The sequence below is a fragment of the Gambusia affinis genome, linkage group LG19, assembly GCF_019740435.1.
Source record: "Gambusia affinis linkage group LG19, SWU_Gaff_1.0, whole genome shotgun sequence".
NCBI lineage: Eukaryota > Metazoa > Chordata > Actinopteri > Cyprinodontiformes > Poeciliidae > Gambusia > Gambusia affinis.
In genome coordinates this window covers 12,025,024-12,052,837 of record NC_057886.1, presented here as the reverse complement: position 1 = coordinate 12,052,837, position 27,814 = coordinate 12,025,024, and the positions used below count along the sequence as shown (strand labels likewise).

Sequence of the window (27,814 nt, the reverse complement as noted above, 5' to 3'; positions counted from 1 at the left end):
TGTCATCGGAGGATTATTTGGAGGCTGAATAACCGAAGTAAGTAAGCAAGTAGAAACCTTCAACCTACATCTGATTAAAATACTGTGGCATATGTCTGCAAACTTAAATCAAAATGAATCCATAAAGCTGATTCAGACTGATGAATTATTATTTTTTTTTTTTATTGGTTTGTCCAAAAAGCTACTCCATCATGATGAAGGTGTCCTTTCTTTTTACCACTGGTGTGCATACATTTTAAAATGTCTTTGCCTTTTTCTTTAGAGGCTGTGCTAATGACTTTCAGATGTAATATTAATCAATCAATCAAACTTTATTTGTATAGCACATTTCAGCATCAAGGCATTTCAAAGTGCTTTACATCAAATCAAACACAAAGATACAATGCAACATAGAATCAACAATAAAAACACAACATAGTCAGATTCCGTCAATAAATTTGCAATTGATTACGTTTCGAATACAACTCTAAACAAGTGGGTTTTTAGTTGAGATTTAAAGGAAGTCAGTGTTTCAGCTGTTTTACAGTTTTCTGGAAGTTTGTTCCAGATTTTTGGTGCATAGATGCTAAATGCATCTATGCACCAAAACACAAATACACAAATGCTGAATCCTTAAATAACACAAAAGTACAGATCCAGCTTGCTGTGATGCAGCAAATACAGCTACAATTATGTTAAATAAATTGTCATTTGAGTAAATGTTGACTTTAAAAAAGCATTAAAAAAAAAAATCGGTTCAGGATGTTAAAGAAATGGAACAAATCTCAAGCGTGACCACTAGGTGTCTCCCTACAGCAATCCCAGCACTCCTGCTCTCGTGTTGATGGGAAAAATACAGGCTGTTGATGCATTCACCTGACGTAGATTAAAACTGCGCTTACATCATCAATGAACTCGGTTATATCGGGTGTTTAAGTTATGTTTGCGAAAGGCGTGTGGGCTACAGAGAAATCTGAGCTGACGACCTATCTTTCAGGTCAAATTTAGGTGGACGTTTCTCGTTGACACCAGCAGATGACGCCATTTCCAAGCAAATCTAATCAGATTAAACGAACCCAAACTTGGACTCAGTTCCTGTCTGTCTGCCAGTAATTCTGTCAGTTGATCGGAGAGAAAAATGAAAGCTGGTGTTCCGGGTTGATTTCGTTCCACAGTTTATTTGTTTGTGGGGGTTTTTTTTCCCCAGAGCAAAGAAAATGTAATATTTTTGTGGGCTTTTTCGAATATGACTGTCTACATTTTTTGCTTTTTAAAGACAGCGCAGGGCACGTATTTTGTTAGCGGAGGGAAATCCGCGTCTTACTGGCACTCTGCAAAGCCGTGACGCAATCCACGCTCCGCTGCTGCAACACAATAAAATATGAATCGCCAGTGAGCCGACGGTCCGACCGCTCCGTAAGAATCGTTCAAGGAAGGTGAGGAGGGGGGTGTGGCGCCAACCAACCCACCCGTTTACCAAAACAATACACGCCCCATGGCCCTTGCATGTGGAGCGTTTAATAAAGGCGGAACTAGGAGCCAGGTGTGATCAGCCAGCCTTCAGCAGCTCAGCGCCCTCCGTCTCCTCTCCTCTCCTCTGCAGGCTGCAGGGAGAAGAAGGCGCTCCAAGCGGGGAATCTCATCGCATTACGCAGATTCGGAACCTCGATGCTGAGCAACGCAGCAAACTGAGGATGGGGATGCGATAAGTGGAAGGTAAGATTGATCACACGCAAAACAAACAAACAATAAATAAATAAATGGGGAGAGGACCTTTAAATAGATCCGAATTACAGGAGGAGAGAAATCAACAGGGATGTTGTCCTCCTTTTTGCACCAGCCTCGCTGTTTCTGGTTGCCACAGTGCTGTCCAACATCAAGAAACATGTTTTTGTGCCTGCACTGTGTAAGCCATGGGTTGTCTTTTTAGCTCTGTGGCGTGGGGCCGAATAATTCACGCCTGCCATAGAGAATGGGTTTATTCTTGGAAGTGTCACTGGTGAACTCAGTGAGCTCCTTATTACCCAGGCAGCCCACTGTGAGCTGCTCAGGTTGGTAAGGGCTGCTGATGCTGCTTCTCAGTCCTGTCTCCTCCTCTGGGTTCCCCTCTGAGCAGCAGGCCACAGAATCACAGCCACTGGACAGATCAGCGGTGGGTTCATTCTACAGGTCTGGAGGGAGAGGACTTCTTCCACAAGTCTGATCAATTACAACAAAGTGTTAACATATTTAATCTATCTATCTATCTGAAATTTCAAAAAAAAATTGTATTTGTTTTTTTTCCTCAAGGATTTGGCAGCCACTAACATATTTTGTCAGTATTGTTTTGTATTTACCTCCATCACGCTTCCCACAAACTCTCACCAGTTTCCCTGTCCTGCCAGAGACAAGTATCTCCACTGCATTATGCTGCCACCACTGTGCTTCACTGCCAGGATTGTGGTGGTGACATTTACTTGGTTTTTGTCAGAAAAAAAAAAAAAATAGATTTCCTTATTTAATAACATGAATACCACCACTTGAAATGGTTAATGTCTTTTGATCGTGGCATCTGCTCTCTGAGATCAAGATAGTTAAATCTTGATTTCCATTGGATAATGAACAACCAATTAGTAACAAGATGTGTTAAGGTTTTGAAGTACCCGTTGTTTAAATTGCTTTAGCCATAGAAATGTGCTCTGCCCTCTTACAGTGGATGCGTTGTCTGGAGAGATTAAACTCCAGCCTGTTTGGAATATGAAGCAAGACATTTCTGGTTATTCTGATCTTTTTATTATTTGATTATAAACCACTTAGCCTAAGCTATATTTTCACTCTTTCTCTTTGTATTTTTCTTTCAGTCAGGCCTTCTTGTAATCTTTTACAACAAGAGGATTGTTGTTGGTTCCACCTTCTGGTTAAAATTTGATCAGGAAGCATCAAGAGAAGATGCATCCTAGACGTACAGGGTTAGACATAACTTGTTGTTTCAGATCCAAACATCTTTTTAATCCCCTTCACAGCAAATGAGGATTGAGAGTAATTACAGTTATCTCAGACAGATGGATCACACTGCCACTAATATATTTTAATTATGTAATTTCCTGCCCTCGAGTAACAAATTTAGCAGATTATCTTTTTTTTTTCTCTCTCTCTGTGTATGTGCAGGCTCATTCCCACTCTGATCTGTGGCCAGGCTGTCGGTGCAGATTGTGTCTCTCAAGAGGAGAGTGAATGCCTTGAAAACATCAAGGTAAAAACAAGACACACTTGTGCTTTCCTCCTTTAACCTTGAGGGTTCATATGTGTTGGTGGGGATGTGGGAAGTGATTCAAGGCCTTGAGCAGCCTCGCTTGTCCTCACTTTAATCTTCTCTGCTTAACTTGTCCTCCGTCTGTCCATGTTTTCACGCTGTGGTGTGTTTCTAGATGAAGAACAAGTTGATAGGGAACAGCGTTTCCTGTATTTGATGGGATAAACTCCTGCGAGGATAGAAACAAACAGTGGCGTCTGGACCATTTGAATTAGCTATTGTTGTTGGTTGAATAATGGCTTCAACGACGGCAGGTTGTGGCCTCTGTAACCCTGGAGATTCTGGGAAATGTGTCCAGTTAACACAGAAACAACAGTAGATTAGGGCATGCAGGACACTAAAGCTGACTGGACTTGCCTGTGTTTATACCATATCTGTGTTTACAGGCTTCTGTGATGCGGGCAGTGAGCGTTTCATCTTTAGCCGCAGCTCATATACTGTTAAATTCTTCCTCAGGGTGTTTGGCAAGCTGTCTCTTAGTCATCAGTCAGCCCTATGCTCCGTCCACCTCATCTTTAAAACCATGTGTGTCGGGGCTGGAATATTTCATATTTGCTGCCGTGGTGTTGAATTTGAAGTTTACTGGTGCAGATTTATATCTCCTGTTTGACTGTAGCACATTGTGGACAAAGACGAGAAATGGTTTGAATGCAATTCTTGAAAACAGTTCTCTAAAGACAATTGCAATGTCTGTGCATTTTCCTTATTTACATGTAGGCTGTCTAAATGTCCTTTGTCCTTTGTTCCTTAGAACTTTACACATTTTTACTACCTTACAGCCACAAGCTTCAGTTTCTTATCCAGGTATTGATAGAGTACAGTTAAACTTAGTTGGACTGGATGGAGAGCAAATCTGAAATATTGCCATAGATTTTTCAATTGGATTAATGTTTGAATTTTGACTAGGTCATCCCAACACATGAATGTGATGTGGTTTGCAGGTCTGACAGGAGGTTTTGGAATATTGTCCTGCCATAAGGTAAAACTTTGCCCATATCTTTTTTAGCCTTCATCAAGTTTTCTTCCACCATTGCCCTGCACATCCCAACCTGTTTCACTGTGGAGACGGTGGGTTAGGGGTGAATGTTGGGCACCGTTCACAAAACGTTTTAAGTTGTGATTTTTAGGCAGCTGTTAAGTCAACAAGGTGTGGCTTTGCCTCTGTCTCACAAAGCACAGAAGGAGTGAGGATGAGCCGGCGGCTACATCTCGAGTGTGGGATGCAGGTGGTTGTGTGGCCAGCTGGTTGGGTTGTTTTGTGTGAAAACACCTCATAGTTGATGCACATCCTTTCTTGCCATTGACACTGTGATACACAAAACCTCAGTTAAGCTACGCAGCAGTGCTTGAAAACTGAACAAAAGTGAAAAGGTGCCACACATACTCACATGGTTAACCTTGCACAAATATTTGATGTGCAACACATCCATCCCGCTGAGCCTCAACATGTTGAGGCCTCTTGAATGCTACTCTAAATAATCCTGTCCTCAAACAGTCAGTCAGATTAGACTGATGGTCTTGTCTTTCAACTCAATTTGATATACCCAATTTGATTTAGGGGTCTCACAATAAACATATCTGAGCTGTGAAGGAGAAGAAATAACTCCAGCTTTTGAAGGAGTCCTGACATTTGCTTCATATCCTGCAACCTGTCAGAATGCAGCTACACTGGGAGTTTTACTCTGCAGCTGCTAAATATCAGATGTCCCCTCTGTCACACATACTTCTACGCTCTGATGTTAAACACCCCAGACAGTCTGATTTCCTTTTTTTAAAATCTTGCTGAAAAGAAGCTGTCATGCAACACAGTTTTGCCATGGATGAATGCATGAGTGGATGTGTATGTAGAGCATGCAGCTTATAGCACTCTCACTGTCAAAATGAAGCTGCTTGTGGGGTATCCGTCAGCGCTCGTCACAGTGACGGGCGGTCACAACTACTACAGCTCATGAGTTTTAATGGGGCCACAGCTGCTAGTTTGGTGCTAGTACACATATAGAGCCGAGGACTGCTCTTTGCCAGGATATGAAATAAATCATTCTGGGCCAAGACAAATAAATAATTCACTTCTACATTCAGAAGATCTTTAGCAGCTGGGAGACAAAGTTGTTAAGTATAAGATTGTTGTTAATGGGAAACTTAGAAGGAAGTGGTTAGGGGCTGGAGCTTCCCTCCTATTTCGACTATCGCAGCAAACAGGAAGTTCTGGCATCAGATAGAAACGAGGAAGTTCACTCAGTCATACACAAATATTTTATCCACACACAAAATACGACCTTTAGGGATAAAGTACATGAGACCTGACTCAAGAGTACAGAAGTGCACACTTTCGGTTCTTTCATAATTTCCTTACATAACACCGATGAGATCTAGCATCTTTGAAAAGTTACTGTTTGTGAAAGATATCTTTGCATCTGTGTTGTGTCATCCACTCTGCTGGGGAAATAAACCGCCAGGATTAGCATGAATTATTTCACCATTTATGTTTAACGGTTTTAGTTGCTCAAGAGGATGGGGCCGCTTTGTTGCATATTTTTTTAATTATTTTATAATAAACCTGATAAGTTTCACTGCTCATCCTCACAGAAGTAGCATAAAAATAAGAACTTCATTTTAAATAATCTACAGGTTGCTTTGTTAACCTTTTATTGAAGATATATATGGGTCGTTGTTGTGTCCAGATTTTCTGTGTAAAACCTGAGCTCATTTCTACTTGGGGCTTGACTTTGCTCTGAAATACTTGGTATTTTCCAGGTGAAGTCTTCGAGGGAAGACAGTTGCATTTGTGCTTATGCAGATGTTGCAGTTGTGTTGGTAATTTAACCTTTAGCAGGCCAGGAACTTGCTCAGAGTGGCAGAGTTGAAAGTTATCTCCACATCTGGGATCAGAAATATTTATTAGACTACTACTAAAACTGCCTGGCCTCATTTTTTAATCTGAAGTCTCACTTTCTGTGCTACAAAGCTTCAGTTGAAGTACCATCCGGCACTTGTTGGTGGACTAAAGGCAAAAACATATTTAACTCTTCTTGTCATTCTGTAAATCCACACACACGTTTGATGTCTTCCTGTTTTTCTTTTTCCTTCTTCGTTCCTCTGCGTGTTATGTAATTGGATGGATTATATCTAAAACCAAAACCCTGAAGCTGTTTGGGTTTCATCAGCAGCAGTTACACAGATTATAAATTTCTTAATGCCTTTGAATGTTTGTATGTTTTGATCTCTAAACTGTCAAACTGGGTTATGCGGCGTGGAGCGTCAATATCCAATGCAAATCTTTTACTTGGCGTGAAATCCGCTTGGCGCCTCTTCAGCAAATAAGCTCCTCCTAATGATGAAAATCAGCACCTTTTTATCTCAGTGTTTACAGGCAAGTCTACAGTGAAGAGTGGGAGTCATCTGGAGAAAGTGTGTCCCAAATTGACTGAAATGATGTAAAAATATTTCTCTCTTTCTTCCTTCCATTCATCTCATCAAAGATTGAGGGTTTATTTTGCGATTCAAACATATTTGAAAAACGCACGCTGTGTGTCTTTCACCGCAGCTCTTCTTCTAACTCTCTTTTTATAAAGTGAGGAGAACAGAACAAAAGGAGGGAAGAGGGATAAGTGCAGATGCAGATAAAGAGCTTCACTGTTGGCTTGGCAACAGTGATGCACACTCGATCATGTGCATTGTGATGTTTGAAGTGATGATGATGGTGGATTCTCGGCTGGAGAGGAAGGAAAACTGGCTTCATCCTGCAGAGTACTGTCAGTGCTCTTCATCTCTGTTTGTTCGATTGTTTTTAATTGTTGTCCTGCTGGAGCTTCATGACTCATAGCATGGATGCTCACCGTCAAAGTGTTCCTTTGAGGCCTGCTGAAGCTCATCGTTCTGAATCCAGATTTAGGATTGTGTCAGGATTGGTTTCTGTCTTTCCTCCCATGTGGGAAGGATTTCACAGCAGGCAGTGAGTTTACACACATAAAACTCCCTAAATAAAGTCTAGGAAACTAAGTGCCCTCCCAAGTCAGGTAATCACTAAACAGACTGCTGTGTAAAGGCCTCCGAGGTTTGTTAGACAACAGCAACAAATGTAATTATGAAGGTGAAAGATTACAGCAGACAGGTCAGGGAAATAAAAATGTTGAGCAATTTAAGACAAGGGCACTAATGGCAACTTCACTAATTTTACTTTTATGGAGGGGCTAGATGCAAGAAGACTATGTTCAACTATGTTGAAAGAAATCCATCATAGTTACTTTCTGAGGTTGATCACAAATCAGGTTGGGGTCACACCAAGCATGTAGAAGAAGATGCTCTTGTTAAATGAGACTATAATTGAATTATTTTGACCAGCTCTTTAAATGCTTTGTGTGACAGAATACAGACAACTTCTAAATATGCCATGACCACCCGCAAACATGACGGTGGCAGCATTACTCTGTGGGGGGTTGATTGAAAGGTTGATTGCAAAAAGTTATTATTGCATAGTGTAGCTCAGAGGATGGTTATGTATAATTATGGCCTACTCAAAGTTCAGACCTGAATACAATTGTGTGTGTGTGTGTTGCTGGCTGCCGTTTCTATTGTATTAAAAATCTTTGAGAAAATTTATTCAGAAACAATCAATATTTGTAGCCTTTTTCGTGGTTTAATATTCAGTCATTTTTGGTATTGATCAATCTGTAAAAGTTGATTTGCCTTCTGAAAGAAGATATTATATCATCCCTAAGCAATGAAATGCTTTTTCTATTAACATTTTGTCTCCTGTAGTGAGTTCTTTATGTGGGCATGGAGGCATCATGAGATCAGCACCATCACAGCCACCCTAAGTTATTTTTAAACTCTGCAGAGTTTGTACAGATGGGCAGCATCATAAAAATGTTGGCTCTCTTCTTCTTTTTCACTTCCTGTGGTTGCCATGTTGCCATTGTCAGAGTTCTCTTGGCGTTTCCACCTTTGTCTCGTTACCCTTTTATGTGCAGGTGCATAGAATGTTATGTCATTATTACTTCCTTTTTTTCCGGTTGTTTCCCAGCCGGTTTTCTTTTTCATGTGCTTTTTGATTTGTTCAGATTTCGGTGAGTTCTGTTCTGGACCATACTGACAGAAGAGCCATGCGAGATTGAGAAAATTGTTGCTATCAAGCAAATATTTTGTATCTCTGTTTTTTTTTTGTTTGTTTGTTTTTACACCTTTTACATCTGCCTGCGGTTTCATCAATAAATCTCAAAACAATATAACAGTTTATCATAATAACTTCTGGGACAATTTATAGTCCTCCAGAATTTGTCATTGTCACAGGCCTACATCCATCTATATGCAGTGAGAGTAAATATTCATGAGGTTACAACCTTTAAGACAAGTTTCTTTTGCATGTATGTATAAACATCTTTGACTCTGTAGGCTTCATCTAACATTAAAAGTAAAACTTCACCAGTAGAACACTGATTCAAAACACAGCAGAAAGTGTGCAACAGATTGATCGATTAGTTTTTAGAGATGTCTCCATCAAAGAGAGACTAACCAGTGACGTGCGGTCAGGGGAGGCAGGTGAGGCAGTGCCTCACCAGCCATCATGGAAAGAAAGAAAATATATAATCATAAAGTACTTTAAATTGTTATATTCATCGGTGGTTTGTACTAAAAAATTCCTTATTTTTTCATGTGGCTTCACCAACTATAAAACGATTTTTATTTGTTCAAAATCGCTGAATTTTCTTATTTTCCCATTCAAATGTTGAAACTTTTAGTGAGGCAACTTAGCAGTGCATTACCACTCACCTTAGGATTGGATCAGAACCCCTGGCTCTGCGCTGGCTGCTAAGCAAGAGCATGTTGCTGTAATTGAGGTCAATAAAATGGTTTAAACAAATTTAATATGTGAACTTATTTCCAATAATTTAGCTTATGTATATAAGTACAGTGCTTTTTGTCACCAACTGTGTTTGTGTAACGTGTTTAATGTAATGAGCATTATAAACGGCAGAGAACAGGTTCGAGGTGAGGCAGGCAGTTCTCTTGCCTCATGGCAGGGGGCGCTCAAGATCCCAGATCTTGTTCAGTGGTGTTGGAATGGATATTATTATAGACATTTTCTGGGTTACTTTGCAAAGTACTCCTTACAAAGCTTTTGTTTCCTTCTTTTCCTTTTTTTTTTCTTCCTGAACCCAAGTCTCTAATATAGTCACCTTCTTTTTATAAAGTCTTTCAGTCTCGTATATCATTCTTCTACCTTGCTGCTTTAACCTCCCTCCCTTTCTCTCTCGTCTCCCGGGTTCTGGCTTTAGCTGATTAGAATGGCCCTGCTTGCTTTGATTAATTGGATGAGCCTTGTCTCACTGCCAATCTCTTCTCCTCTCTGCTGCTCTCCAATTGTCTCCTTCCCATCCACAGGCAGCTAAAACAAACGCAAAGCTTTTAATGAAAGTGGTGCTTTGAAAACATGAACTAACTAAAGCTGCGGGTGAGTTAGCAAACAATGAGTATTTCTTCTAATGATGATTGTAGCCTTTATAGCAGACCTTTAGCCAGTATGTAATACTTATAGAGAAGATGTCATATAAACTACAAAATATGTTATACATCTTAAGAAATTAGTATACAGTTTAAAAAAATCAGCAGAAACATTGAGGCTATAAATTGTGTTTATCCACTTTCTTAAAGGGATATTTGCTCATCAGAACCCTGTATTTACATTGATTCAGTGGGCAAAGCTGTGTCTCATTTGTCTTTTCACTGCACCCTGCTGAACTTGACTCCAGGAAAGCTTGAAACCATCGTTCTCTGCTCACCCTGTCAACCTTCTCCGTGTTTCAAATTGTCCTTCAGGCGTCAGACACCACAACAGCCACCTCCATCTCTGTGGCCCTGTCTTCCAGCCCATTTGTCTCCTCTGTCTATTCCCCTGTCCTTTATTTGCACACATCTTTGCCTCTCTTGTTACTCTCTCTCTCTTGGTCATTCCGTTTCCCCTTGCCTTTCTTAGAATTTCTCTTCAGGGGTTTGTCCATGAAAGCTCTTCTGATGACTCCTCAACCCCCCTCAGCCTTTTCTTGACCAATCTTCCCTTTCCTCGTTTTCATTCTGTCTGATCTGCCCCTAGCAAAGCCATACCAAAATAAAAACATGCACATGCAGAAAACCCCCATTGTACTGCAAAAGAGTTGAAAGGTTGACCGGGAAAGTCAAATGCTCTGTTATTTCACCCAGGCAAAATGTGATCTCTGGAGATGCTGTGCCAACCACAGAGTCCCCAAGGGTGCTGAGGCTTTCTCCGAAATGCAGGCAATCACAAGAGCTAACTGCTATGTTGTTTTGCTCCGTCCCGCCCCCTTTTTCCATTACGAACCATTTCTATCTTCAATCCAAAAGCCTGAAAGCCACAGGCTGTTTGCAGAGTGTGTGTCTCTTTGTGCACGTGTGTAATGCTAACCAAGGATGATGGATTCTATACAACGTGGAAGAATAAATGGGTGTAATAAAATAGTATGAAAAGACTGCTTCATTTTGCAAATTCATTGCATGACAAATTACTTTGTTCCAACTGTACTATCCTGTCCTATGGTTAGTTTTGCTTGTAGTTGTCTTTAAAAACTAAAAGGTTGTGGATCAACGGATGAACCAATTGTCATATGTGTGCCTGTTAGTATTTTTTAATTGAATGTTTGCCCACTTCCCTAAATCTGTCATGGAGATTTTTCTTTTACCAGATTAGAATTGTTATTATTCACTCTCAATTTGCTTGAGAGTGGTTATTGAAGTTTAAGACCTCCTAGTACTCATTCATAAATCAAAATCATTTTTATGAAATAAAACAATATATTGTTTGTGTAAAACCGTTGCTGGCAGCTCTAAACCAGCTAGGAAGAGGGTGAAACAGACATGAACCGGAAGTGTTCTGGTCGACTTCGTCACATTGGCAGCTGTTGATGGAGAAGCTGCTGCTGCTGGAACAATAGCAGCAATTGTTGTTTCAGTAAACAACTGTCTGTATGTCCGATAAAGAGGCACGTCCTGTGCTTTCAACTAACATGTCGGACCTGTCAAGAGGTAAAGAATTGATTATATTTTTAAAAACTTACTTGAGCTACTGAAGCCTTTCAGCCAGCAGAGGAGTTTATACCAGAGTCTACAAAACATGGCTTTTATTTTGATGTTCCACTTCTGCTTATCAGGAAGCTAATTTGCATTATAGGTAAATGGATCTACATATTTGATGAACTAAATATTTAGCTTGAAAATTAAATGTTTTGGAAAATATTTAAATTATTACATTTAGTTTTAAAGTAATATTTAGCTCAAATTTGAACTTTTAGTTTGTACGGAACAGGATTAGGGCCACCAAAAAAAGAATTCTGACTTTAATCTTAGAATTCTTTTTTTTTTTTCGGTGGCCCTAATCCTCTTCCGTAAGTTTGAAACTAAACATTCAGCTTCCTAACTAAATATTTAATCTGAAAGCTAAATATTTAGCTTGTAAATTATGAAAAACATGTCAAAAATATGACTTTGAAAAATTAACTCCTGCATTTTTTTTGACAGTTTAAATAAACCAAAAATATTGCTGTTATTTTCTTTTTACTGTGTAATCTTACATACAACACTCCATACAGAGCCAGCCTGCCAGCTTCATCTTTATATAATGAGGGCTAATGGGTCGGGGAACACACACATACTTGTCCAGTCCACTCATATTAGGATGAAGAGAGCTCAAGGACTTTTCTCTAGGAATCTTACCACTTCTCAATGCTCCTTACTTTCATTCATATTTGAACCTGTTTTTTGTGCTCAACAGTTGCTATCTCCCTATGTCTCTTTCAGGCTGTGAGCCCTGTGGAGGGTGACGATGAGCAGCCACAGCAACAGCAGAAAGGGAAGTGGCCAGCATGCTGACACTCCTCCTCTTCGTCATGCACCAGGACCCAAGTTGCAGGTGCAGCGCTCCCACTCTCGTGACACTATCACCATCCACTTCTCTGCTCTGGGAAAGGAGGAGGAAGATGAGGAAGAAGAACTCTATGGGTTATCTGTTGAATGTGCTGCTGCTACATCTGTTCTTGATGGTGCTGCAGGACCTCAAAGCCAAAGCACAGGGACAGATGGCCAATCTCTTGCCAAAGGCTTGGAGTCAAAAGAGGAGCTAGGGCTGGAGTCTGTTGATGCGGAGATCTTTTCTGGATCTCTAATGCCCGTTTCATCTGCCATCCTTCCTGCGCAGCCGTTGGACTCGCATCCACACACACCCTCTCTTGCAATGACTGTTAACCCTGTTTCAACTCACTCCCACCTGAGCTCCACTTCTCCTGCCAGCTCATCCTGGGCATCCGATCGACCAGCCCAACCCCCTTTGATTAGTTCCACTTCTTCTTCTCCTTGTAAATCTGCAGCCCTTTCCTCTTCCAAGCCTTTTCTCAGCCTTGTTAGATCTTTGTCAAACGATGTCGACTCTCGAGAAACTGCTCCTGTTATTGCTACTGTCGCACCCCCACATCCCAGACACAGACACTTAATGAAATCTTTTGTTAAGTCCCTCTCCACGGACACTTCAAAGGGCGAACATCACGAAGGGCCTCTTCAGCACCATTCTCACCACCAGCAAACACAGCCAACCCACCGCACTCCGCCTCGCAACATGCAGCTTTTCAAGCAGTTCTCCCAGCCTCGTTTGTCTTCCTGCCCTGTTGCAGTCACTCAAGCAGGCGGAGACTCCAAAACAGCACCTTCTTCGCCTATTATGTCCCCAGATGGGAGATCTTTCTTTAAGGTCCAGGAGGTGGAGGCCAGGATAGAAGACACCAAGAGGCGGTTGTCAGAAGTGATGTCAGATCCCTTGCAGCTTTTTAGTAAGATTATTGGGGATGAGTCCGGTGTGGGGCTTGCTGGGAGTGCAGCTCATCGGGCCAAGTCACTCTCCTCCAGTGCGTCGGAGCTCAGTGGAGTGACTGCGGTAAACGGACATACAGAAGCTAACAACAACTATAGCATCAAAGAAGAAGGGGCTGAAGGGGAAGAAGAGGAGGAGACTCCTACGGAAAAGGGCCCCGACTCGTCTTTCTTCTCTTTCCCTTCACTGTCTCTTGCACCAGCTCTCACCCAGGCCTCGTCAGCTACTCTCTACAGGTCTCCCTCTCTCACTCTGGGACGCTGCTCCATGTCAGCCCTTGTCGCTCGACAAGAAGATGAGGACTTCTGTGAACTGTACAGCGAGGACTTTGACCTGTGTACAGATACTGAGACACCAGATGGTGAACGATCCATGTCTCAGCAACCTCATACTGGTAGCACTGGTTTGGGTAGTGAACTGGATGCAGAAGATGAAGGACTGGTGGAAGAAATGGAGAATGTGCCTGTGACTGGCCTCATCTTCTTGACACAGTTGTTGTATTTGTACTTAGTCCTTCCAGTGCCTCCATGTGTATGTTCTGTGTTACATGGGATAGTAGTGGGGTTCATGCTGGCCCTCCTGGTCCTTTGGCTGTCTGCTCCTCGATGCTCCTCATCAGGGACCAGAACAAGGAGATGGGGGAAAGACCAGCGAAATGTTCCCCAGCTGGATGTCAAAGAACCAGGAATATTCAAGGTGAGAGTCAAACAAAGCACCACAGAGGCAGATAGGGGAAACCAATTAATCAAAGGGACATTGTATGAAAATGAAAAAATTGCTTTGAAGGATTTGTCTAGGCAGGGATTTTAGAAGACCGTCTTGTCTTTGTTTTGAGTGTAACTACAAAGGAAGTCAAGTTTCACCAACACATTCCAATTCAATGACATCTATGTACAATCCCAGCAGCATTTCAGGGCAGTTCTAGGATAACATCTTGCTGCATAAGCTCTCAGATGTTTGCATAGCACACCTAAGATCTGTTTAGATGAAAAATTATTTCCGCTGCTTTTATTTCAACTGTGGATAAACATTATTTTATCAGTACTGACTCCTGCTGTCCCGAACAATTTGTTCAGTGCAGCACATATGAAGCACCTTGTGCTTTTAATTCAAATCTTGGGTTAATTGGACGTTGATCTACAGTTTCTGGACATTTGGTGTGGTGATTGCCCACAAAATTAATAGCAGGATTAACTATAATTCCTCAGAAGCTCAAATTTTTGATTTTTTTCTCTCCATTTACTTTCTCTTGCCATTATCTCGCAAAGTACAAACATCCCTTCTGATATTTTAAATAAATAAGCTTTTTTTTGTGTGTAGTGGTAATCTAAGAATCAAATTGTATCCAACCTCATAAAAGTTGCAATGGAATATTGATATAGGCGCATCACTGCAATTATTTTTGTATTCTTAGTCAAACCCATTGAACTCTGCAGAGAGTACGTGGAGAAATGCTTAGTTCTTTGCTAAAGTTATGTAAGCACATGTACTTGTAGGTGCCAAGCTTGTTGCGAAGGAAAGCCTCATGGCTAAAGGGCACAGCTGTTCCAAAACAGGAGCTCTGTGGATATGTTAAACATGACGCCTGATGACAGAGCCGACAGCGATCAGAATAGAGAAGCAGTAACAGGAGGAATAAAGTTTCTCTTTTATTTTCCTTCTAAGCCTGAATAATGATTATGACAGTATTTTTATATTATGTGGCACAAAAAAAAAATCTGTTCTGATTTTGTAGTAGAGAATTTATGTCTTGCACCTACAAGGATGTCTTTCTGTTGGTAGCCGTTTCCAGTATCGGTTGTTATAGCAACCTTCTCATGCTGCAACCTGCAGGGCTGGATGAATGAGATCCAGTGCTACGACCCAGAGATGTACCACGCCACCTTTACCCACTCTGTTTACGTCCGCTTGGAGGGTTCTGTTCTGCGTCTTTCCAAGCCCAACAGGAACATCTCCCGCCGTGCCGCACACAACGAGCCTAAACCTGACGTCACCTACATTAGTCAGAAGATCTACGATCTGACTGACAGCAGGGTGAGGTGCTTATGGAGGCATGGTGTATGCGATTCATCAAAATAGGTTTTATTTATTTTTTAAATGATTTAAAACATGAGTCTGCATGCAAGAAGACATGAAATAGTTATTGTCCAATTTGTTTCTGTGTTGGATTACAAGCACAACAGATGGTAACACTAAGCAAGTCGCCTCATATTTGCTTTCACCTGATTGTGTGTTTAGCAACTGGCTGAAATCCTTGCTGAATCTACTCATTTTAATGTCTTATCTAGAACTAAAATTCGTTTTACAACTAAAACAAGTCTCGTTCAGCTTACGTTGATTGAAACAAAGGCAGAACACAAAAATAGACATTACAAACAGGAGTTTTTAAACAGCAGCAAAATAAAAAGCAATAAAATGCAACAAAGGTTTAACCTCACAGTGATACTTAATGTAGAGCCAGTCTTTGTTAAAAACTAGATACAATTCAAATTTTACTAGGCCTCAACACACAGTCATGTGACTGAACACCCAGGAAGGGAGAGCAGACACTCAGTCACTAGAAGCCTTAAGTTTTTCTTCAATATCTGCAAACTGGGAGCAAGGAGCTCTTCTGAGATAATGGGGAACAATGCAATTCTCACTTTCTGATATGATGAATAAAAGTCAATTCAGGGTTTTTAATGCTTTAGGGATTTTAAAATCTGTACCAAGGAGAGGTCAGAATGAAAAAGCTTAAACGGGAGAAATGTGATTTCCATTGGCTCGATCCATCTGTGGCCCAGGAATGGCAGTCAAAACCAGAAAATGAACACATTTAAAGGTTTAAAATGAGCCCATAAAACAATAACATATAATGTGTTTGAACATTTAGGTTGTAGGATTTATGTATTTTAAATGTATTTATTTTTTCTGACTTCTATGATCATGTTTCAAAAACAAGATATGATATGAGCAGTAGCAATGGTAGGATAGACAGAATCTGCTGGAGAAACTTTATATTCCTTCTGGGCTGGAAACGCCTGGCAATGTCCCAAAATGAGCCAGAGAGTCTTGCTAAAAAAAGAGTCTTTCTTTCAATCAGAGACTTCTAAACCCAGCAAAGCCAGGTTGGATAAAGCATGTATCTGCAAATTGTGGTTTGGACCTCTTTTTCAAAATAGGTGTCCCTCATTAAATGATTATTTATAATTTAACTGTTTCACTTCATTCAAAAGTGACAACATCAGTCATTACTTGACGATGACCCAGATAATCCTACAGAAACCTTAATTTAACATAAATATTAGAGGGGGACATAAAAAGACCCAGTTCATCATACCTGTATGCAAAAACTTGAGTCTATAAAGAATAGGCATTCAACTGTCCAAAAATCTTTAACCTGTATGTTTAAATTATTTCACTCCCAACTCAACAGATCTACCTGATGCCCCAGAGTTTGGCTAGGAAGAGGGTTTGGAACAAGAAGTATCCCATTTGCATTGAACTGGCAAAACAGGAGGACTTCATGTCAAAAGCAGAGGGAGAAAGATCTGAAGCTGGGAATGAGAGAACCACTGGACTGGGTGAGAAACTCGAACGAACGGACAAGGCTGAAAAGGCAGAGGTTTGCACTTCAGTGGAGGAGCAGAGAAGGCCGACCGCCGGAGGAGGGGATCTGACAATCTACTTGTTTGGGAGGACCGGTCGGGAAAAGGAGGAATGGTTTCGGAGGTTTCTTCAGGCATCCCAGATGAAGTCGGAGGGGAGAGGTGGCACCCTGTCTGGCATCTGCAAGAGTGGTGAGATGACTTCACGGTCACAGCTCTCGAGGTGTACGCATGACATGCACAGTGGAGTATTTTAGATTATCCATCTTTCTCCTAAGCACTCCCCACAGTCAGAATCACCATTATTTTGAGCATGCAACTGCACTGCAATCAGATCTGTGTGTAAGCCTCAGCTTAGGGACTACCAATCCCCTGAACTGAGCGAACAGCAGAGTGTGAAAGGGTCAGCAGGATTACATGCACAGGGGAGTAGCATATTATAGCATTGGTTTCCTCAGTGAGATATAAGCCTTTAAGGATAAGACCTCATACAGAAAGAAACATAGCATTTCTGGGTCCAGTGATGTAAGCAGAACAAGTTGGACACAATTACTGTAGATGATTTAAATACGTGCTGTTTATGGAGTAATTTAAATAGATTATGCTAATTTTCTGCTGCAGTGCATTGTGAATAAGGAATACAAAAGAGATGCTAATCAGTCAGGCTTTCTCACAATCTTTAAGAAATTAATGATGAATGAAGGAATAATTCTTCCTGATCCATAAACTGTATCACAGTTCTCTGCTTCCTATGTTTCCATTACATTCCACTTTTTCCCTCCGCCTCTTCCAGCCGTCTTGTCCGCTCACAGCCGCAGTGGCAGCATCCAGTCGGCCGGAGGCCCGGAGGCTGACAGCAGGGGCAGCAGCAGGGGAAGCCAGGAGGAGCTGTCTCAGCCTCGGCACAGAGAGACCCCCGCCTCTCTCTCCAGTGGCTCAGCTGGGGGGATGAAGCAGAAGATGCTGTTGGACTATAACATCTACATGGCCAAATACGTTAACCCCCAGGCCCTGCCCGGAAGCCCGACGGCTGTCGACAGCCCCGGGCAGACCCCTGAGAGCAGCCCTAAAGCTACCAAAAAGGTATGATGGGTTCATTTGAAAATGAAAATGCCAAGTGAGATCATCTGCTCGGGGGCTGCCCACAAGTAGACCAGTGGGGTTCCAAGTGTGTCTGGCTTTCATAGTATTGATGTCCTGCTTTGACATTTTTGCTCTAAATAAGTTAGATTGAAATGCTGAGCTTTGTAAAACTCTTGACAACCCTTGAACTATTCCACATTTTCTGCACATCTAGAGTTAGAAATTCTCTCATCTTTTTTGCTCAAATTCAGTCAAGTTTGGAGTTAGCTTGTAGATTGAAACTCTGAACAGCAGTTTGTCCATATCTTGCCATATATTACAAAATGGAATTAGGACTTTTACTAGGTCATTCTAATGCATTCTATAAACTAACCCATTTGATGGTAGCTCCGGTTGTATTTCAGGCTTATTATCCTGCTGGAAGGTGAATTTTTGACTCAGTTTTTGTGCAGAAAGTGTTTTTGGGTAGTGATGGTTTATGGGCAATGTGGCTTCTCACCCAGGACATCACTGTTTGAGGACTGCACAAGCTCTCAACACCCTGAGCACATTTTTCTAGTGGCATGTTTAACAACCAAAGGGAAGTACTTTTGTTATGCTCAGTGTAAACATTAAATACAGCTATAAACCACAAATGAGTATTGATGCTGAAGTTAATATTTGACTAAAGGTGTTGAATGCCCACAGTAAAGAGAGAAGTAACAATATGGAGTGACAGTTATCTATTTTTTATTTTATTTTCAATGTTAGTTAATCACCAAACGGTGTTTTGCAAATAACCAATAAAAAGTTTCATTTTGGTCACATCTGATCTTTTTCTTTATGTTCCCACTTGGCAATCTGTTGACAGGACTTGTGTATTCTTTATCTACTAGTTTTAAGCAATATACTTAAGCTCTATTGGTAGTAATGTGAACAAGCTCAATCCATATTAAGAGTTTTGGTTTCTTTGGGGTTTATTTTCTTGGGAACAAGTCGCTGTAACATTTTCCAATAGCTTGCTGGAAATGGAGGGTGGCAGGGTTATCAAAATGGTTAGCAGGGTCACTTCACTGCTCATAGGTGCTGTCTGTTGCTGCTTGATGACATATGTTGTTTGTTTTACATCCACATGGTATGTTTAACCCTTTTAAATTCAGCCATATGGCCTTTTTAGAGAGCTATCTGCCCTTTCACACACAACACAGAGCGCCTGAGGCAGGAGGATCTGCAGCAGAGAAGCAACAACAAACAAAGACATGATCAGATGCAGTTTGATAAGGTGGAGCTGGGTTGCATGCAGAAACTGCAGAGGTAGCCAGGGAGCCGAGACTGGTACTGTCTCCATGGAGGAGAATGATGATGTGCTGGCAACCTTGTATTAAGAAGAAAACAGCTGATGTGTGCATGTCCTTCAGTTACCCAAGAGTTCAGAGGAGGCTGCAGAGCCAGAGGCCTGGGTCAACACCTTTCTGGGGAGGATATTCTGGGATTTCTTACGAGAGAAGTACTGGGCCAATGTTGTCTCCAAAAAGATCCAAATGAAGCTCAGTAAAATCAGGGTGAGTTGCGCCACAAGTCTGCATAAATTACCCTAACAAGCAGAAGCAATTCAAATAAAAACTCTACAAGCAGTTGTGTGACTGTAAATTGTCTTGATGTCTTTTTTTTGTCTTGATGTCTATTTTTTACCTCTTAATCTCCTAATTTGACCCCTGTGCTTCAGCTGCCATATGTAATGAACGAGCTGACTTTGACGGAGCTGGACATGGGATTCTCAGTTCCTAAGATCATCCGTGCCTCCAAACCCTCAGTGGACCACCAAGGTAGGGGATATATTATTTTTATGACTACACTTAGTAGTTCCGACATGTGAGGAAGAAGAAACTAGACATGTGTTTTTTAAATTATTTATCTACTGTACACCTGAAAAGTGTGGCTTGCCTTTGTAATCTGCACACCAGAGATGATGTGTTATAGAACAACTTTTTGCTGCAATTTCCTGCAATTCTTTTTATCGATCTTTCTACCTAACAGCTTAGGTCGTTCTTGCTTCTCTATTAGTTTTAGGTCTGGACTTTAACTGGGCCACTGTAACACAGGAATGTGCTTTGATCTAAACCATGCAATAGCTATTCCATTGTAGTTGTGACTTTTTAAATTTTCAATATTCCCCTGTATTTATGTCCATACATCTTTACGCCAACGTCCTGTCCCCGATGGGGTGAGGTGTGTAACATGTCCCATCATCATACTGCCACCACCATGTTTCAGCATGGTGAGGGTGTTTTAGTTTCCCCCCACACATAGCACGTTCAATGGCTACCAAAAACTTTAGTTTTGGTCTCAGCTGACCTGAACACCTTTCACACATTTGCTGTGCACCCACAACCCCACCATGACTTGTTGTAAAACTACAAATGGCACTTCATCTTCCAACAATTGTTTACTTATTGACTCTCTTATAAAAGCCAAGTTTTGTGTAATCAATAGTTAGATCTCATTATCTGTGTTGTAGCGCTCTGTATCTTCTGTAGAATAATCATGGGCCTCTTGGCTGCTTCTATGATTAATGCTCTCTTTGTCTTGTCCATTAGTGTAGGTGGACAGCTATGGCTTGATAACTCTTCTTTTTCAGGAGCAGTCCGCTGTGAGATGTTTTGTGCTTGTGATATCATTTTATTACTTAACTCTGCTTGAAACTTCTCCACAATTTTCCTACTGCCCTGTCTGCCGAGTTCCTTGGTTCTCAAGATGTTTGTTCAGTGCTGTTCTATAAAAAAAAACTTCAGAGGCCTTGCCAGACAGTCTGAATTTATGGTGATGTAAAATTACACTTGTGTCACTCTTCATTAACTAGTCTTCAGCTGGCTGAATCATGTTAGATTTAAGGATTAGAGAGTAAATGGGGTAGAATACATACATATGCCACAAATATTAGAAATGTATTTGCGCACTCATATGTGTTGATTCTGTCACACAAAATACAAATAAAGAGCATAAAAATTTGTGGTTGTAATGTGACAAAATGCACAAAAGTTTAAGATACATTACATATCTACATTACATTTTATAAAGCAATGAAGATATGTTATTTTTCTCGACATTTAGGCTTTTTTTTTACTTTTCATTTTAGTGGATTAAGACATCCTGCCTCCACTGCAATCCTGCCTGTTTGTGTGCTGTGCAATATAAAGCCACAGTAATTAAACTTCACAATTTGGATCCCTTGATCCTTCACTGAAATGCTGACTCCTCTTGCAACCCTTAGCCACAGTTATGACCAAAAAATCTTGTTTTTAAGTACCAGGGCGCACAAGATTGTTAGCAAATGTTAAAAATGTTCAGGTTTTGTTGAACTCAGTTAAGAGAAGCAACATAAATGCTCCTTGCTTTCATCTAAGCCTTATTTCTGCACTATCTGGAAGGCTGTGAAAACAAAAAACAGGAAGATTAGCTAAATAAAATAATGTTATTACTTGCTGCAGAAATGAGAACTTATTGAGCAAATAGCAAGTATTAAAATTTGAATTATTATCCTCCCACCTAATGATAAGCACAATGCCACAGAGCTGGCATTTGTACAGTTTTTAACAGGAATGGTCATTTTTCCCTTTATCTATCAAAGGCCTTACAGCAATTGCATATCAGAGTCTCTCTTATTTTAATGAGTGACAATTATAAAGCTTTCTGCATCTGGTAAACGCTTGATAGTTTTCTGTATTTTCTCTCATTCTCCTTCCAGGTCTTTGGTTTGATCTGGAAGTCTCCTACACAGGATCCTTCCTCATGACACTAGAAACCAAGCTGAACTTGGTCCGCCTGGGGAAAGAAGGCGAAGGACTCGGGGATCATGGCAAAGAATGGTGAGAGTTTTAGTTACAATTTTAACGTTTAACTTTAAGAGACCATGGCACATTCCAACCACTAATTTCGATGTGTTTTACTGGTATACGTGCCAGTTTAAGTGAAGTATATTGTGAAATGGAAGACATTTATTATTTTCACTCAATTTACACAAAAAGTCTAGGAAATTTAGCATTTACATGCATTTATCCTCCTTTAATAATCTATTTTTTGCAATCAATTGCATTCAGAAGACAGCCAAATGACTGAGATCCAGAGCTAATGTGCAATAATTGTTACAGGACAACTATTATATGTACAGTCTACAAATGTTGTCTTTATGGAGGAGTGATAAACAGAAAGGTACCATTGAAACCACCATAGGTAGTCCAAGCCCTAAACAAACTGGATGCTAACTCAGCAGATCTGCACATAGGACCATATTAGCTATTGTGTATTTTTCACCATTCCTACCTTTTTGGTGTTGACTCTTCATCCTCCTCCTCCTCTCTTTGTACACTAATCCCCTCTTTTGGACGCCTACACTCATGGATTTGTCCAATGAATGGTGAGTTTGGGAATGGATGCCTACAACTGCCTGTCAACGAAACAATATATTGATTTTTTTGTTTTTGTTTTTTGCACTGGAGATTTAGAATTTTTACTTTGGATCAGTGGAGTTTTACCTCTAGGGATTTATTTTAGTTAGAGTTCATTAAACAGAAGTGGGTCGTGTCCAAGCCTGTTTTGTGGGAAGCTATCATGGTCAGACCTTCAAACAGTCACTGTATGTTTATGTTGCCGCGACAGGTCCAGGCCACGGACGTACTGTCTGGCCGACAGCGATGAGGAGTCATCCAGTGCTGGCTCATCAGATGAGGAGGATCCCCCTGAACTGCTCAGTGACAAACCCAATCTGCCTGCATCAGAGGGGTGAGCAAATGTCTCTTTACGGGAGACATGGACACAAATCTGAATTAAAAACTGCTCAGATTTAAATCAACAGTCGTGTTTTAAAGCACTCCAGGTCCATTCACCCACTCATTACCACAGGTTTGAAGGCTTGCTGCTGATTTGATGTATCATCCAGTCCCCTCCCCATCACCATCGTGGGTGCTGAGTAGCAGGAGATGCTGTTATGAATAAATGATGAACCTGACTCACTCCTTTTCTAACCCCCCCTCTCCTCCGTCTTCTCTCTTTCCATCCTCTGCCCTTGTAGCTATGTAGGAGGCCACAGACCCAGCAAGATCATGCGCATTGTGGACAAGATAGCCAAGTCCAAGTACTTCCAAAAGGCAACTGAGACTGAGTTTATCAAGAAGAAGATGGAGGAAGTGTCTAACACACCCCTCTTGCTCACTGTGGAGGTGCAAGAGTGCAGGGGGACGCTAGCTGTCAACATCCCACCTCCCCCTACGGACAGGATATGGTATGTTCAGGAGCACACCAAAAAATGGGTTATTGTGGGCTGGGATTGAGTGGGAGTCCTGGCATAACAGTGCGCCCTCTGCTGGTCACCTGTAGGCATGCATACGTTCCCAAAATATGAATGCTACTGTAACAACAACAGCATTGTTTTTGATCCATTTCAGTATTATGCATCTCTCTGTTAGTCATACAATCCAAATGTCAGTCAACAGTCTTGTAACCTAAACGTTTTAACAACTTGTGGCAAGAAAAATATGTCCAATTAATTTTCAGGTACGGTTTTCGGAGTCCTCCCCATCTGGAGCTGAAAGCACGACCCAAACTGGGTGAGAGAGAAGTCACTCTGGTTCATGTGACAGAGTGGATCGAAAAGAAGTTGGATCAGGAGTTCCAGGTAATCAAAACTCAATTTTTCAAGCTCAAGAGGCCAGTTGTTTAGTTCACAAGGGTAAAAAGAACAGCTCCGGGGATATTTATAAGGATTTAGATGAAGATTTCTTGCTTTCTTGAAGCATTTAAAAGCTATCTGTCTGTCTTGACTCTTTACAACCAGATTAATGATATCCCTGGTATGTGACTGCAAACTGCTAAGGGTCTCTGTTATGTTCACCACATGTCTACATTTACCTCTGCCTGACTCTTCTAGGGCTGTTATTATGTACAACCCCCTTCAATCAGGGCGCCAGTAAAATATAGCATTGTGCTGCACATGGTTGTCTGTTGTGGATGAGCATCTGGTTTTTTATTTTTTTAAAACTCCTAACTTCTGTTTTAGAGGCAACAAAACGGGATTTGAAAATTCATTTTTTTCTTAGTTTTGTTAGCTAACTATCTTTCTTCTCCTGCAGAAAATATTTGTGATGCCAAACATGGATGACATATGGCTGCCCATAATGCACTCTGCCATGGATATGCGTTCAAATGCCAACTTAACTGTGACAAACGATGCCTTGAAGGACCCAGAGCCTGAAGAGTCTGAGGTCTCTGATGTGTGAGAGGTGTTCAAATGTGGGGCTGCAGGCATTTTATGACACGATGATGCAGGACGCCCAAAACGTCTGTTGGAAACTAAAGGTGCAGCTGGCCAGCTCTACGGTTATTTTCTTTGTTTTTCAATGCTACTGTTTCAATAGATGGTTAACGGTTTAAAAAAAAAAAAATCATCCAAAACAACTGAAAAGCAAGATGACGAGTTCTCTTATTTTTAAATGAAAGCAGGAGAATAGAAGGAGAACGTGACACTGTTCTTTGATCTATATGTCTGACATTCAGTATTCGTTCAGTCTGATGAAGCAGGGTTCATGGGTCAAGCAGTAAATACAGCAACCTCCACAATTACTGGAATGTCAAGTAAACTGAGTAAAAACCTTACAATATTTCCATTTATCTATTACTACAGTTACATAATCCCATGCTGAAAACCTCTAGAAAATCCAACCCTTAATTTGAGAGCATTTATTTGACAAGGCAAAAAAAAACAAAAAAAAAAAACAACTCACAAAATAATTGGTGCTACAATTTTTGACACTTCCTTTAAAAAAGTAACCAACATTCTTTTTTTCACTTTTCGTTTTACTTTTAAAGGTTGATCAATATTTAGAAATATTTGGTAAGTATGACGAGACTTCTGGTTTTTCTGTAAAACATATGACAAAACAATATATATTAGAAGTGCTTTTCAAAATGGGAAAGACAAGAAAGCATCTCATTAAAGTATGTGACAGGAATGTGTTTATCTGCATAACTAAAGACATGCCAACTCTGCTTAATTCGTCAATATTTACAATGAGAGCAATATTTAAATTTTTGAGACAACAGTAAGTGTGAGATGAGAATGGATGATGATCTTCCATTTCTTGCCACAACACAGTGAAAGAAAATGTCTTTTATCATGTACTAACCCCCTTCAACCAGGGCAACAAATGGTGACATTTTGGGGTTACCAAGACTTTGTACCAACCAGTAGACCCCATGCAGATGTCAGCCAGTTGTTTCAAAGGACTGCAGGGCAGAAGCTTTTTCTGTCCTGTCATAATATACATAATTATGTGGAGTTGTGTGCTTGGTCTAATAAGATTTATTTATTTATTTATTTATTTATTGCTAACACTTCATGAGGGTTTGGCATGACACACAAAAAAAAATGAATATCTTAAAATGCATTTCATGCCCACTCTTACACAAGGGGGTGGACATGTGACACTGGTGGGTCAGTTTCCTTTCTACAGCCCATTGAAGCTGGAAATGCTAAGATATTTTCTGTAGAAATCTGGAGTGCCCTACCATAAAACTAAAAATGGACTGTAAAGTTATAGGTGAAGATCTAGGTTGTGCAAATTGTTAATGGAAGAAAAGTAAATAAGTGTCACCCCCTCCTCCCAAACAATGTACCCAAATTAAATGTTTTTTGGGGGTTTTTTCAGAGATGTTGTACTGCTGCAATAAAAGGTACAATTCTATTTTTTTCCCTTACCAGTAAGTGTGGAGGATACTGTAACACAACAAATAGCCATCCTGAGTCAGCAAGAGGAACCATATAACCTGTGATGTGTAGCTGTACCAAACATGATTGTTGGACAGTGTTAGCTTTTTCTGTGAAGTTGCTAAATGATGAGTGTCTTATTGTTACTGTTATGAGGATTAGCTGGAACTGTGGCCACTGATAAAGACCAAGAGTAAAATATATTTTTTTTAAATCCCCATTTGAGGAGTTTGCTTAGACTCGATCACCTATCAAGCATACAGTGGATTGCAAAGGTATAAGATTTCACAATACAAAAAATATTCCACCTTTTATGCGTTTATGCTGTACAATTTGGCCGGAAATCATTCAAATCTTTTGGAGTTAAAAAATAAAAAAAATAGGTGCAAAAACAGATAAAATTGCATTTGTTGTCTGGTTGGGTTCCCATACCAGTCAGCTAAATCAAAAGTTGCATCAAAATAGTATTAGTTTAAGGGTTTGCACGTTTTAAAATTGTCATTAGTTTGTTTCAGTGAAATTGTACATAATGTCACATTGAAGGTGGAAAAGGTTTTTGGATTTTTTTTACATCACAAATCCCAACAAGGGTATGAACATTTTTAGATCCTCTGCACTTTTCATACCATTCTTTTATCAGCAAACCACATTGCTGCCTGGTACATATATGCAAACTAATCCATGGTTTATAAATGGTTTCATAGTAGACAGGTGGTCCATTAAAATCCATCATGGCAACTATGCTGTCATACAGCATGTGTGCTTTGTACTACGGACTAGAAATTCGAGCTAAAATGAGCTGGTTATAGGAAATGAGGCAAACAAAATGGCTCAACCTCTGTTGGTATCTTGAATGTATAAATAAAAGGAACTCCTCGGGTCTCCTCATCCCACTTTGACTGAAAACTTGTTTCTGAGCAACATGTTTAAAGCTACATCCAGAGTTGACTAAAAGTAATAATTTTCTATTTGTATTGCCAAAGGGAATACAGAAGGTGTGAAATAAAGCAACCTGTTAAAAACTTTATGCTTTCTTTGAGGTGACGCACAGCCAGTGTTTCAACAGCTGCAAATGAAAATGAGGATAAATCGGAGAGTGAGAGTCTTTCTGTACAGCAGGAACCTCATGCAGCAACAAAGAGCTGAAAGTTTTAGGTGTAATGAATCTAGTTTTATTGAAATAAACAGCATTCTGGATATCAGCCATATTATTTAGTGTTGTCTGCGGTCATACAGCTAAAGAATGCCGTTTCATTTTCATTTATTTGCTGTTCTTTTATTTGTCTTTAGAGAGCAGCGCCACCAATAATGTAGAAACCCCTGGAACTTTTCCTGTCTGCTTCAGAGGTGACTGTATTTTTATGTTCATATAGATGTGTGTTGGCTAGCAAATGAGGCAGAAAGTGCCTTTGAGATAATCAAACATTCCTTCATAGTGAGCCACCTCATTTCTCGCATAAGTTAATGAACTGTTGTTGTGCCATCACTGTCTGTTAAGACATGCCTGTTGTTTTACTCCTTTCTTTGCGGTTCATTTGCACATTGACCAAGATATCAGGCTATTCTGTTCTGTGATATTGCAGAAATGTTACTGTTCTGTTATTGTGGATCAATAAAAACAATTTATTTGGAAAAGAAATGTCTTTATTTTGTGGGAAAAAAATGAATGATTCAAGATGTACACCCATGTTTGGGCAGCAAGGCATGCAAACGCGTAACATCTTGCGATTCAGTGAAACATCAAATGTGTGGTTTGGTTTATGGAGATATACTGGTTCAGCAGCCTTAAATTGTCAACATGAAACAATTAAATTTTGTGTCTTGTTTCTACAAGTATTTTAATAACTTTATTTCTTCCAAGTTAAAAGTACAAGTAATTTTGCTATTGGACATAATTTTAGAAATTTCACAAATTTATGGTTAAAAAAATACTAAAATGTTTGTATATTACATGTTACTCTGAGAATATTAGTCAAATATCTTGCACCATTATACAAGAAGCTTCTTGAGGGATAGAAAAGGCATGCATTTAGGAGCAATTTATGGATTTCTGCAAGTATACTGTGGAGTAGAGAAAAAGAAGTCAAACTTGTGCAGTTTTTAAAAAAAATTGTTGTAGTAATTTGTTGTATTAAGACACCCAAAAAAACAAAGACTATTGAAAACATTTAGAGCCCCAAAAAGTAAAATAATATTCATTTCACAGCACCATAGATAATTGTGGTGTTTATGGTTGTCGATCAAATTTAGACTTAAACCGTCTC

At 40.2% G+C, this 27,814-nt stretch overlaps 1 protein-coding gene across 6 annotated transcripts; it reads left to right on the top strand.

Annotated features, from left to right (window-relative positions):
* The first annotated feature begins 1,077 nt into the window (after window positions 1-1,077).
* On the top strand, window positions 1,078-27,185 carry tex2 (testis expressed 2). 6 transcript variants are annotated; one of them, XM_044101239.1, is made up of 15 exons: window positions 1,083-1,415; window positions 1,583-1,695; window positions 3,127-3,211; window positions 4,213-4,250; window positions 12,080-13,838; window positions 14,976-15,176; window positions 16,558-16,921; window positions 17,523-17,812; window positions 19,210-19,353; window positions 19,518-19,617; window positions 21,537-21,657; window positions 22,448-22,570; window positions 22,860-23,069; window positions 23,342-23,462; window positions 23,917-27,185. In XM_044101239.1, the coding sequence occupies exons 5-15, from the start codon at window positions 12,105-12,107 to the stop codon at window positions 24,061-24,063; spliced, it is 3,555 nt and encodes a 1,184-aa protein (XP_043957174.1). In that variant the 5' UTR covers window positions 1,083-1,415; window positions 1,583-1,695; window positions 3,127-3,211; window positions 4,213-4,250; window positions 12,080-12,104; the 3' UTR covers window positions 24,064-27,185. The 6 variants fall into 6 exon arrangements, with proteins under 6 accessions (XP_043957178.1, XP_043957174.1, XP_043957176.1 ...); XM_044101238.1 differs by lacking the exon at window positions 4,213-4,250 and having other exon boundaries at window positions 1,084-1,695; XM_044101243.1 differs by lacking the exons at window positions 4,213-4,250; window positions 23,342-23,462; window positions 23,917-27,185 and adding an exon at window positions 22,691-22,746 and having other exon boundaries at window positions 1,078-1,695; window positions 22,860-22,950.
* Window positions 27,186-27,814: the final 629 nt, after the last annotated feature.